At 36.9% G+C, this 14184-nt stretch overlaps 1 protein-coding gene across 4 annotated transcripts in view; it reads left to right on the top strand.

Annotated features, from left to right (window-relative positions):
- Positions 1-796: 796 nt before the first annotated feature.
- Positions 797-14184, top strand: part of FAM193A (family with sequence similarity 193 member A) — a 49377-nt gene continuing 35989 nt past the window's right edge. Inside the window, exons 1-6 of one of the 4 annotated variants that reach the window (XM_009643193.2) lie at positions 797-858; positions 3506-3751; positions 5811-5977; positions 6269-6436; positions 9386-9620; positions 12892-13016. In XM_009643193.2, coding sequence (XP_009641488.1) covers positions 3662-3751; positions 5811-5977; positions 6269-6436; positions 9386-9620; positions 12892-13016 — 785 coding nt within the window. In that variant the 5' untranslated portion in view covers positions 797-858; positions 3506-3661. The other 3 variants (XM_035898655.1, XM_035898656.1, XM_035898657.1) reach the window with 3 other exon arrangements.

Here is a 14184-nt window from a genome sequence, read left to right on the forward strand (position 1 = left end):
AAAATAAAGAATGAAGTAATTGACTGACTTTATTTCCCCTCTCCCATTTTTTTTCTTTTAAAATCAAATGCATTTCTTCCAGTCAATGTGATCTAGGGCTCTTCATTGTCACTGACTTGAATTTGTATGCTGTCTTAACTTCACTCTTGTTTTAGTGTCCTGAAATAATGCTGTACGGAAACGCTTGGGGCTTGTGAAAGGCACTTGTTGATATCTAGTGTAGTCTCTGTAACACTTGTGGAGAAACAAGGTATAGAAGGCACCTCTGAGAGGTTTCTGGATGAGCTATAACTTGGGGCAGGAGGGAAGGCTTCTGCAGTGGAATAGCTGAATGCCATTTGGAGGCTTGCTGTGGAAGAGTTCCTGGTTAACACTGCGTATTTTTCTGAGCAGTATTGTATTCAGCTTTCAAAAGGCAAGAATCTTTGGTAATTGTCTCAATTCACAATAGAAGTTTAAAAGCTAAATACAAACAATCAAATACAGAAGGAAAAATGTCATTTTGTGTATGACACTTTTTTCCTGTATCAATTCATCTCAGAGTTTCATTGCTAATAAAACAGCTATAATGCAAAAGTTAAAAATACATAAATTGTAAACTTTTTCATCTGTAGAGCTTTTATTACAAAAGATGAGGGATTTTCCATCTCTGCAGTCAAACAATCATTCAGGTTTCAAAAGCTGTTTTATCAACCCTCAGATGCAGAGGAAGGGTTTGCTGTTTAATTTTTTAATGCTTTCTTTACTATTCAACTCGACTATTGTAACCAGTGTACTATTAATTTTTTCCAGGTTTCGCTAAATGGTACACAGTTTACAGACAGTTCTGTTGGCTCAGAATTCACAGGTGTTTCTCAGGTATGTGCAGCCCATTTTTGTGGGTGTATATGATAGCAGTATTATTAAACACTATTAAATGTACTAGAAAAAACTCTTCAAGATCTACATCTCTGGGACTTGGCTAACTGAAGTCAGTTTCTGATGACTTCACTCTTCAAGCTTTAAAAAGCAGTGAAAACTACTACTTCTAAAGTAAAATTTTATTGTTATAATAAGCTTGAAATTGGGCATAGATGTAAAAAAAAAACTATGCAGTTTTTATGGTAATAAAGTTATTCTTGGAAATAAGTCTAAATATGTAGCAGAGATGCAGTTATTTCTGTTCTGGCTTGTCCTACTTCCAGCTTTCATTTATGAATGTTATATCTGAACATGTTTCAGAGAGAAAGTGAGACTGGGTGTTTTCTTACAGAGATGCATCACACATTTTTTTGAAGCTTGACTAGTGGAAAAATCTTGCTTTTCTCAAAATGTACACTTTGCTCCAGTTACACTGAAGACACATACAAATGTATATGTGACCTAATTCCAAGCTCATCTAATCCAGGAAGAGTTTACTGCTGCTGTTGAAATGCTCACATGAACGGTTACTGCATTCATAATCTTTTAAGTAAATAAGAAACTGCAATTCATAGCTTCATTTTAGTATAACAGAGTCATAATGGGTATCCGAAATGCTTGTGGTCTAGATTTTTGTCAAGGTTCGAACTGTGAATTTTGTTAGAAATAAACTGCTTAGAAATTTTCATTCTTAGCAGTTGATTTGCATCGTGCTCTAGGAACCAAGTGCTTTCATTTGAACTTCACACCTGTCATAAATACATGCCCAGCTGGGAGAGTGTTAGGGTTTTACAGAGTCTGTGAAGTGGCCAGACTTAAGATTGTTGCTCCTACTGTATTTGCCATTGCTTTTTTAATGATCATGATGCAACTTTAAGCAAATTACACACACAAGTGTTAACTTCTAGAAGTCCTTGCAGCATGGCTGGGATAGGATTGCAAAAGAGTAAGTGTCAGGTTGTCTTAACTTCTGAACTGTTGTGGTTTTGTCCTCTGCTTTTCCTGATTGTTGGAAGATATCTGGCAGATGATGTTCATAAGGATTTGTCAGCAATAGCTATAAAGATGTCATTGTCATTCCAACAGAGACTTAATGTGGCTTCAAAAAAACTTATTTTACAAGGAAACTTTGAGGGCTAAGGGGATGAGCAGCCATGGCCTCCTGCATGCAGGTTTTCTAGGCATTAATGAGATCTATAGTTGAGTGCAGGTCAGCCAAGAGGAAGGCCTAGCTTGAGAAATCTGTTCATGCTTGTGGAGCCAATAAGGGGATGGTTCCAGACTTTCCGGAGGCAGAGCAAGTCTTCTCTCATGAGTGTTTTCTGAAAACCTGCAGTAGACACCTGGAGAAATTGTATTCTTTTTCTTGCCTTAGTGCTTAGGTGTGAATTCTTGAAGTGGCATGAGTGAATAAAGAGATTAGCTGTTCTTACTAAATCTATTAACTTAAATTTCTCATGAACTTCTGAAAGATAATAAGATACTTGTGGAGATGAATTTGGTGTGTCTTTTTTGATGTCTAGAATTCTCAGGTTTTCTTTCCATATTGCTGAGTCTGTCAGTTTCATAAATGCAAAGAACACAAAAATCGGAGTTCATAATGCTGTGCTGTTTTTCTTCAGATGTCAGCAATAGGGAATTGATTTGTTGTTGCTGTGAAGACAGGAAGAGAGGTAATGAATTGTGTTATAGTTTCAACTAGTCCTTTGCTATAAAGAACTTTTCACCTGTGCTTGTGCAGTTCAGCCCTACAGGATCTTTAAAGCATTATTTTTATTAGTATTGAGGTTGCAGCAGTATCTAGAGGAATACTTGCATTGACTTACTTAAATTTTGCTTTTCCTTTGAGAAAGAATTTTACTATGTTGAGGCTTACATAGAAGATCTTGCTAATTCAGGCAGAGCTGGTAGCTGTAATAGAATCAGACAAATCTGTAATTCTGCCATTACAAGATGTTTTGTTCCATTCATGAGGACTTTGCTTATGTCTTATAAAGTTGGGTTCTGTTTGTCTTGTGCTGCTTGACATGGTTTGGAGCATCAGTCTTGGTGAATAATCAGCATCTCATGGCTGAACCACAATTTCATGCACCGTAGCATTTTAGAAGAGGAAGAAAGTTTTGAACTGCCTCTGTCCTCATAAGTCTACTTTAATCAACAGCTGATAGTGGATTTTATGACAATACTGATTGGTGCTGTTACAGAATAAAAGCTTAACTTAGTTTTAACGAGCTTAGGTGAAAAGTGTCTTGTTTCAGTTGGTATTGAAAAAAGAGGTGACGCAAAAAAAAAAAAGGAATTGTACTATCCCTTTTTCATTTTACTTACTAGATTATTGCATCTAGGCTGAATTATTTTAGAGGGTAAGGCTATAGTCCATGCTCCCTGAAAACATTACTTCTTAAATGGGAGTGTATTCATAATCAGAATTGTTTGGCGCATGGATATTAACACTGCTGTGTTTGATCTTGTGACACTCTAAATCATCATTTAATGATGACTGTTAAAATGTGTTGGTTTTGGTTTTCTTTTTAATTTTCAGAATAAATTTTTCTGGTACATATTCTGTGAATAACCAGTTACCTATCAAAACATTTATTTCTAGACACCCTTTACCTTTGGCTTGGGCCAAAGGGCACCATATACAACCGGCGAGCATTGTCTTCTTTGTAGAAGTGAACGAAAAGATACTACGCTTTCAGAGAGCGGAATAAAAAATTCTAGCAAAACAGCACTTTCCACATCTCCAAAAGCAAACAATATGCTGCATCTTCCACTGTGGGTGTGTCCAGACTGTCGACGAACAGTCGAAAAGGAGGAAAGGCATGCTACAATAGAGCAATCTCTTGTGGTAAGTTGAAGTACTTGAATTCAGTAGACTAAGAAGGTATGTTGTTATGGGCTGAATACTACTATGTGCTGTGGAACCACTTAAACTGTAAATTCTTAGAAAGTATTTTAGGAGATTTTGACTTGGTTTTCCTATGAGCTAAGCTGAACAGGCAAGGTGTTCCAAAAATGAGTTCTGATTCTGAGTTTTGGATTTTTGAGTAGAGAAAGGCTTGGATTTGTTTCTTGCTGGTTTTTTGCCCTTTCGATTTCAACAATCTCATACTTTGTCCTTTTCCCTTTTGCTTAAATTCTGTTTCTTCTACTCTTACCAATGCAACTTTAACCATTACACTTTTTTATCTATTCTTGGTTTGCTCGTGTACTTCCCCCCTTTGTGAGGTAAACAGTCTGAATTTTCCTTGTTCTTTCAATACTGTTCCTGAGTCGCTGCACTTGCACTGCCACTTTCCTGCGTGTGTCTGAGTTTTTGTCATCCTTTCTTTCCCGTATTTTTTTAATAAAGAAGCACAGCTTTGCATAGTATGCATATAACAATTTCTTATTCTTTGTTGTAGCGCTGCAAACGCTGATTTTAATACATGGTGCTAATATTTCAAGTTGTGATTATTTACTAAATTAAATGTTAAAATATATTTTCAAATGAGAATTTGACTTCACTTAAGAGCTGTGCTCAGTGTAGCAGAAAGCTATAAAAAGTTCATTGGCAGGCCCAGCAAAGCACTGTTAGAAATAAACTATAATGCTATAATGCAGAACCAAATCTTCACAACTGACCTGGGAAGCCACACACTTCTGATGATTGGAAGCATTATAGATTCCAGCTGACACCTCCTTGGAGAGAGCTAACAGACTGTGCACATGCCCATAGGCACATACAGATATTTATTTCAGTAAACAAATCAGCGTGAAGAAAAATTGTCTCTGTATAGCATATGTTGTTAAACTCATGTTAAAAGCACAGTTAACATAGCTTTGTAAGGAAAACTTGAGAGTATATACTTGTATACAACTAGTGTTTACTGATATTCTTGCTCTTAACAAGGGCTAGTAAAATTAATCGAGATTACATCTCAGGGAATTATACTGGTAGTCTGATGGTAAACATGTCCTAGAGAGTTCAAAGCACAGCAAGACTGAAGCACATTATTGTTCAGTTGAGTCATAATTTTTTACATATTTAAGCTCTGTTTAATGAACTAGTAAAGAAAGTAAGTGTCCTACAAGTGTAAGCAAGGCAGGATTTGCTTCCTAAATGTTTTGTTAAGTTATAGATACTTCAGGTAAAATAACAATTGATAGTGTTTTCTAATTTGGGAACTGTTTTCTTAATTGAAGAGGAATTTCTAAAAGCAAACAGCAAAAGGATTTTCCAAGATAGAAAGCTTGACTTGTAAAAGCAACCAAATGGATTAGGTGGTTAGTCAAATTAGAGAAACACAGAAAGGTGGTGGCAACCCAGGGAGGGTGCAGGAGGGAAGCATGATATGTACTGGGGCTGGAGCACAGAGAAGAGAGAAACTGGAGACCTGGTTCCCAATATATCAGCAGCCCTGGGACAGAGTTTGTGTCATTTACACAGGAGATAGCATCCATTCCCAGTGACAGTGGCTTTATAATATCCATTACTAGGAAGTAGTATGTCTGGCTGTTATAAACACATAGATTTTATGCTTTTTGCTAGAGGGATTGTTGAACTACGGAAGTCAAACATACTGTCTAATAGAGGCTGAAAAAATATTACTAGTTTATGATTAATCACAGATGATGCAAGCCTTCCTTTAACTTAGTTCATTGTTTATGCTGGAGTACATAAAGGTGATAATTATGACCAACATACTTTGGTTGTTAGAAATTAAACTATATTTGTGTTGTTGGTTTTCTCAGTCCATATCTTGCATTTACTAGGCTTTTTGAAGGTAAATTCTTTGCGCCAGGTTGAGTGCCCTCCCAAAATACATTCAGCACTAAGAATTGCCACATTAATATTTGTCTACCTATTAACATTTCAAACTTCTACCTTACAAACTGAAGGCTACATGTGTTTTTTTTCCTTTCAGAGCCAAGACTTCCTTTTGCACATGCCTCTAGGAAACAGTGGATCACAGCAGGAATCTGTAGGAGGAGGAAGAATAACTGTTGGTGCACAGACGGTACCTGCTGCAGATCTTAGCAATTCCTCTCCTTCAGATGTAGCATGCAACTGTGAGGCCTGTAATGAGCGCAGGTAACAACTGAATTCCAACTCAACAGCATGGTGCCTGTAGTCAGACTGTCAGCAGTGTTGTAGCTTATTTGTTGGTGTGTGCTTCAACTCTTTAAACAGGCTATCTGACAATAACAGTAACTTATGGATGCAGCTTCCATCCAATTTTATACATTATTTTAGGCATGTACTTTATTTTAGACATTTTCAGGTGTATGTTGTTTTTCCTGAAAAGCATCTTCAGAACAGTAGGAATCAATATACCTATGCAATGTACAAATAGAGAGTAATTATTTTTGTCATTATTTGCAGAGAAAATTCAGCAGAGCCTGAACGTGAACCTCAGCAGCTTCAAAATTACTGGTCAGAAGTAAGATACATGGTTCGGTGTATATATCGCCAAGCTGGGACCCCTTTGGCAGATGACCAAGACCAATCTTTGGTACCAGATAAAGAAGGAATGAAAGAGCTGGTGGATAGGTATAGCACTTTGAAAAATCTATTAATTGTTAAGACGATTTTTAAAATTAGTTTTTAAGTAGTTTGGAATATTGCTTTTTAATAGAACATTATTTACCATCTGCAAGTCTGGTTGCTTGGAATGATTGCCTCTCCACTAGAATGAAAAGTCAAAACAGTCAGTTCTATTTCATGCAGGACTTTTAAATGATAGATTGAATGGATGGGAAGCTGTTAAATTCATATGCTGTTTGCAATAGGAATATTAATGTATAATTATGGAAGGGTCACAAAATCTTACTCCTCAAAAGACCTTGAGATGGTTATTAGTTTAGCTTGAACTGCCCCCCATGAAAATCCTACCTTGTCAAACTAACCTGGGTTGTTAATAGTGCTTGCATCTTACTGTAGTTGTAACAGCTAGAAGAGACTTAAAAAAAAAAAAAAAAAAAAAAAAAAAAAGTAACATTAGCCATTGATCACTAGATGAGGCAGATTTGGAGAATGTCTTTCTCACTTCAGAATTTGAAACTGTAGCTTTTGTAGGTGTGAAGTTCAAGATGTGCTTAATGAGATCCTCATTTCTCCTTTTGAGAATACTGTGGCTGTCCTTGAAATGCTCCAGGAGGTTCATCTCAGTTTGTGTCTAACTGCGTGTGTGGTCACAGAATAGTTGCTCTCCTTGGTTCTGTACGTACTTAATATACTAAGGCCTGACTAGTCTGGCAAGCTGTAGTTCTTAGGTGGAGTTTCTGGTTGAAGCTAAATTCTGGCAAGGTCAAGAAACTTTTGAAAGATTATAGTCATCTAGCATTGCTCTTTATATGACTATACTCCTGAATCAGCCTTAATATATAATTGAATAAGCTTATTGCACTTCTGTTATATAAAAACTGAGTGTTTGGTTTTGAACATGAGTTGTGTAAATGTAGAGTAATATAGTGTGCCTCCCTATTAGTCACACCTTGTTTATTTAAGTGATCAAAACATGCAATGTAGGTTTTGAAATCAAAGATGCTTAAATGTTGCATAGCGTGTAGGTAATTAAAACTGAATTGCAGCTAAAATAGTTGTTGATTTCTGTGCAATTTCTCTTTAATGGAATAATTTTGGAAATCGGAACACATACTGTGTACCTTTCCTATGTACTTAGGAGTTTTGATTTCTCTAGAACTGTTCTTCACTTTTGAGAGATCATTAAAATACAAAAGCAGAAACAGGATCTCAAAGAAGAAAACCTTAAGTGTCAATATTATTTTTTTACTTGAGTTACTTATGGTCTCCAAAGTATGAAATAAAATTAGGGTACTGTGTTTGAGCAGACACCAGTGTGTCCAGTCTGTGGTGCTAATGTCATGCAAAATTTTTTAACAAAGCTGGTTGATGTAGGTACTGAAAAGCGTAAAAGCAAACCAACTAAACAAATCAACTCTCCCCCTCCAAACAAACCATGCAGGTAGCATGCCAAAGATAATATTGTGGCCAAGTAAATCTATATTTAAAAGGCAGAAATTCCGAATTCCATGCTTGGCTCTTTTAGACGCAGCTGGCAAGAGATGGGCTGTGTGGTCGTCTTGAAAATAAGTAGGGGTACCAAGTACTGCCACTATTGTATGTTGGAGCACTTTATGGCAATATGGTAGTACTCTGTTTTGTGAGTGATGAGGGAAGAGTAGGGTCTAGATAGCAGCACTTTTATTCCTCTAACTCTTAAGTACTTATGCAATCCCTTTCTTCTTCCCTACATCCCTGTGCTGTAAAAAACCTGAGCCAAGTGCTTAAACTCCCATGCACAGGACTTTAAACAGTATGATTTCACTCTAAAGTGCTTCAAAGCAGCCATCATGTTCAGTTTTCTTCTGTGTGAGGTGGTTCAAACCCATGTCTCACTTCTAGGACCTAGCCAGCTGTATGCTGTCCTTAGCAGGAAGCCCTGACCCTCTTTGTAGCTGTGTCTTACAGTGACAAGTTTTGCAGGTATTGAGTGGCTGAATAGTGGCAGTATGGAGGGCAGTATGGCTCTGGAGCTTCAATGTTAGCATGCTTCCCTGGAACAAATGAGTCTCAAATTCTGGTCCCTGTTCTAGATTTAATAAACAAACAAACAAAAACCAAAAAAAACCTCAACCCCAAAACCCCCCACCAATCATTTATAATGATTGCAGCTTAGGCACTACCACAGTAGAGTGCTCTAAGTTATGTTCCTTAAGGACATTTTTTGTGGTCCTGTGAATCCCCCACCTCTGCTATGCAGTGGCACAGCTTTAATAGAAAGTGCCAAAAACTGTCCTTGTACAGAAGATCTGCAAATTAGGGTAAGAAACTCTCAATGAAGGTGAGAAAGAGTTTCACAAATGAGTGTCTTAAAAGTTTGGTAATTGCATGAAATATTGAGCTGAACTGAAAAATGACAACAGAAGGGTTCCCCAAAGCAGTCAACAAGTCGGGTCTGCTTAGTGTGTATATTGGCATGTTCTGGCTGCCTAGGTCAAGCTCCTCCAGTGGCTTGAACTAAAGACCTGTTCTTCTACAAGATATTAATTTGGCCTACATTTGGCTGTTCCAACTGGGACACTTATTAGGGCTGTACATAAGAACATGGAGAAGTTGTAAGAAACCTTGCCTAAGAGTCTAAGTATCTGTAGGGCTGTATGCAAACTGAACAAAGAAAAGAGAGCTTAAAAAAAACTTGGCTTACAAGTTGAAGTGAAATACTGAGGTCCTAAATTAATTTGTTCCTCAGGTGTGCAAGCATCTTAGTCATAAAGATACACAGGAGCTCAGTTCCACAGTGTAGGAGTAGGGAACTAGACTGCGTTCTCCCAGATTTAAGGTAGTTCTGTAAACCCTAGCCATTGTTTCTTTTTTTATTACGATGATGGTAACTGGTAAATATTTTTAGGAAAGTAAAAATTGCTGATTATGTGTGTGGTTTTTCTTTTTTTGGTCACAAATTTTCTAAAAATACAGGCTTTGTGAAAGAGATCCATATCAGCTTTACCAACGGTTGGAACAGCAAGCTAGAGAATATGTGCTTGAAATGAAGGTTCGTCTGCTCAGACACTTGTCACTGGGATCCAAAGTTGCATCAACATTAGCAATACAAGGGCCACCACAGGCACATCAGTTCATCTCACTCCTACTTGAAGAATACAGTGCACTCTGTCAGGCAGCGTGTACAATCAGCGCCTTTCTAGTTACTCTGGTAAGACTGAAAAAATAACCTGTATGCTTCTACTTGCTAGGGGTAACATTAGCAGAACTGTTCTGGGTTCTGTCAGGTGTCTTCAGTGGTTTGTAGCGTGTAAGGTTTTTTTATGTGCGCATGCTTGGAGATAGGGATATTCTGAAGATGTCAATTTGATGCTTCAGAAATATAGACTAGGCATCTCTTACAGTGAATTGATGAAATTACCTTTTGTCTATAAAGAAAAAGGTGGGATGCTCTTTGTGGCACTTATTCTGAAACTAGTTTTTAGGCAGATCTACAAAATTTTAGAATAATGCCTTTGAAAACGTGTGAAACACTTCTCTGTTAATCTCTAATGGTCTCTTGACAACCATGTTTAAAGGGTACAAACCTTTATGTGTAGGACTAACTTAGATTGTTTCAATGTTCAATTTTTCTTTTCACTTAAAAGCAAGAATGGCTACATGAAAAGATGCTCTCTTGCCATGGAATTAATCCACTGTTGTTTATTATTTCTAAAGTACTTCTTTTTTCCTTGAATGCTTTTTTTTTTTTTCAACTGGTGGTGATGTTAGACTTGGGATTATATTGTCAGATAGAAAATAAGCCAATAGCCTGAAAAATATCTTCTTGAGTAACTGTCCGTCATGAGTGAGTAATACAGTAAACAAATTCTGTAATTCTATTTGTTTAAGGGCTGAGAAAGTTATTAATCCTGTTTTGTTAATAATCCTTTCCTGTACATCCTTTGTTAATGTCCTCATCCTGTACATGCCTTTTCTTGTGTAAATTTTGCGCAAGCAAAAAAAAAAGCAGATAAACTGGTAAATTTGTGTTTTATTGCCAATTAGCTGAAAGCGCCAGTAGGTATCTAAAGAGAGGAAAAGAATAGGCAGTAAGCAGCCTGTGATGGCCACAGGTGAGAAGGATATAAAATGGAGGGGAAGCAGAGTGTCATTACTAAGGTAGGGCTGTTAGTAAAATTGAACTGGCAAAACAGGAGGATGTTCCTATTAAGAAACTTGAACATATTTGATGCTTTTTTCTGTTGTCAATGCGCTGTGCTTGCTGTTGCCTGTACTATCTTCCCCAGCTTTATCACTTAGATACAGATGTGAGGTCACTGCCATCTACACTTTATTGGCTGCTTTTAATATAGTCATCAAGTCTCTAACAAGGTGCTTGGGAGAAGATTGCTCTTCAGGTTGATTTGCATTGGAACTCAGAAATTTGTTCAGCTGAAAAGTGGATGGATTATAGTACAGATGTTAGCTTTCTCAAAATAGGTCCACCAGTAATGAACCCGTTAGTGCTAGAATTACATAGCTGATCAGAAAATAATCTTTTAATATTTTTTTCCCCTGATTATTGTTGTGAAGTAGTAATCATGAAAACTTAGCAGGTATGAGAGTTTGAGATAATGGACATGAAGAGACAGAAGATGCTTGTACTCCCTAATCTACCTCTCTTCAGGCAAAATTCCAAGTAAAATAAAATTCCTATTCTCTTTTAAAGAATAAAACATAAGGAAACACGAAATGCCCGAGATTTTTCTTGTCCTTTTCCTTCTGCGGCCCAGTAAGTATTGAAAACTTCTTTCTACTAAGCTGTGACATTCAGAAACTGAAATATGAGAATGTAGGGTACTGTCTCTTATCATACATTTCTTGGGTTTATTAAATAACCTTTTTATTGAATGGAGTAGTATGTCACAGCTTTTCATACATGTAGTAGGGTCACTAGCCTTTTCAGTGTGCATGGTTGTTTTCTCTCAAGATACCAGTGCACTATGTAAGAAGGAAGCTTTCCAGCTGAAATACATAAAAGGCAGTCAAGATCTCTAAACTTAGTGCAGCCTTCCTTTTAAAGGTAAAAACCTTTGCATGTAGCATCCTGTGCAAAGACATTATAATGCCTTGAAACTCCTATGAGGTTCCACCTATGAGGAACTAATTTCTCAGTGAAATTATGAACAGTTGTTCTTCCTTCCAAAGGAATCCAGCTAACTAGCAAAGCTCAAGAGCAGGGAATAACAGATTATACTGTGAGCAAGCTGAAAAGACTGTGGTCAGTACAGATGAGTCCTCAAGTACGCATTATAGCAGATTAGAAGGGAAAATTACCTGGTATTTCTTTGTGAGAAACAGCATATTCTGTGCAATCTGATATACAAGGTTTTGTAGAGAAGTGTTGACTGTTTTGTTCGGAAATTGCTTAGGAAATCACCTTTCTCAGTGTTGACCCTTGAGAAATTATTAGCCATTTACAGTAATTTTAAATATTTTAAAAACATAATATTCAAAGTGCAAGGGTACATGTGTCTTCTGCAGCTTGAGAAAACCCACTCACCCTTCTTAAATAACAATAAAACTTTGAGCTTGATTCTTTTTTTTGAACACTGTCAATCTTGTGTTTAGGTAGGATATAAATATATTTTTTTTTTTTTTTAACCTACTGTGCTTAAAAAAACCCTTTAAATTCCAGAGTATTCTGGTAATTCTGGGTGCTCAAGGTTATAGTGCATACGGCTCACTTGCCGATCTGATAGTCAGAACGCTTGCATTTAATTTTGCTGTGTGTGAGTCCTGGTACAGAAAACCTGCATACTGCTGGCTGTATGTTGGAAAACTTACTGACTTGGAAAAATATTACACCTGTCTTTGATTCTTATGTTTTGATAATAATAGATTTAAGTTTTAGACCTTGAAATTATGTACAATTATGTGTTAAATAACCTCAAATAGAAAAACATTCTGCTTACTAGAGAAGTAAGCTGTTAGTTGCTTGTCTGTTTAGAAAACTTCTTTTTTGAAGCTGTACTTGGAGACAACTGTTTCCTTGATTTATGTCTGTTTTGAATAAAGATTATAGCTTGCCATCGTATATGTCTCTCTTACTAGATAAGTTCAAAGAACCAAAAAATAATCTAAGATAGACAATAGTTTGACAAGAAAACCTGAGAATAAGTGTTTCAGATCATAAGACGTCTTTTAGTGTGGAAATGAACGGAAGCTTTCAACAGCATAGTCTGATTTTTCTTTTTTTTTTTTTTTTTTTTAATTCAAAACAATCGAGAAAAGCAAGGAATGAAGCTATGCTTATTTAAGGCATTAAAGAATTACTTAAATTCTGAGTTTCTGGGTATTAAAAATGGGTAAGAACTGAGCTGGATAATCCAGACTGTAGGTTGGAAATTAGATTTTAAAAAAAAATTTCTTGCCTGGGACAGAAACTTCCCCTCCCCCTGCCCAACCCTGGCTTATTTCTGGTTGTTTTTTCATTATAGGAAAATGAACATTTGAAGAAATTTCAGGTGACGTGGGAATTGCACAATAAGCATCTGTTTGAAAATCTGGTATTTTCGGAGCCACTCCTGCAGAATAGCTTGCCAACGTTGGTGTCACAGCTAAGGTAGAGTTTAACTTTTCCTTTGTAACTTAAAGGAGAAATCAAAACCCATGTTTGCAACCATGGCATCTACAAAAAAAATTCTCTGCTTCTACCGTTTAATAGGTAAAAATCCTTGTTGATCTGTCTTGAAAACAGTATTGTTGGCAGAACACTCTGCTGTCATAACTTGCTTGTCAGAAGAATTACTACCCTAATCTGCTTACTTGTAGGTTACCTAGTAAAATGACAGCATCCTATGAAAATGCTGGTGGTATGACTGAATAGTACTGTTTTCACTTGTCATCAGGCTTTGCTACTGTCTTTACAGCTCCGCAAGCAAACTAAAGTCTCAGTGCTTTCATGTTTCCCACAGTACACAAATAACTTAATTTGGAGTTTTAAGCAATCTTTTCATTGGAGAGTGCAAAAGAAACAAAATCCCTCGCTATGTGCTTGTAGGTCTGATGGCATATTGTGTTTCCTAGGGCTTTAGAATGTACATTTTGTTAGCAAGGTTGCTCTGCTTGTAATTTGTGTGCTTGCAAAGTGTTTGGCTTTTTTAGGGAATAGTTATTAATTCATAGAATTGTTATTCTTTATCCTAAGTCTGAACACTTCCAAAGTACAGTCGTGTTGACCTCTCAGTCTTGTTTCTGATGGAGACGTTTATACTCTGTATACATGTGTTTTAAAGGTATTGTCTTGGGCATTTTTTCGTGCTACAAGAGCTGTTTGATTAAGTCCGTCACAAGAGATGTTGCTCATGGTGAATAAAGAAATCTCTGAGTTCTCCTTTTGCTAGTAGATACTAGAAAGGAAAGCAAGAAAAGGCATGAAAGCTTAACTGTCACCAGGCTCAACGAGAAGTCTAAGGTTCCTCAGAATAACTTGTCTCATTGATTTACATGAAACTGGGTTGGTACTGAAAGCCTTTTTTTTTCTTTTCTTCCCTCCAGGCAGGTAATTCAGTTGCTATGCTCAATAGCATGTTGTTCAATCGCATATTTTCCCGGTGATCTGTATTTGACTTCCCAGTGCCACTGACACTGTATCCCTGAGTCATCTCCATGCTTTCTGGCAAGGCTTCTCTGCTTCTCTTACTCCAGCATTCCTGGCTGTATCAAGACTGTTTATATTGCCTTCATCTGCAGAGATGAGAATGGTCTTAGTGAAGCTTGTGGTCATTTCT

Source organism: Egretta garzetta, unplaced genomic scaffold (assembly GCF_000687185.1).
Source record: "Egretta garzetta isolate BGI_Z169 unplaced genomic scaffold, ASM68718v1 scaffold107, whole genome shotgun sequence".
In the NCBI taxonomy this organism is placed as follows: Eukaryota; Metazoa; Chordata; class Aves; order Pelecaniformes; family Ardeidae; genus Egretta; species Egretta garzetta.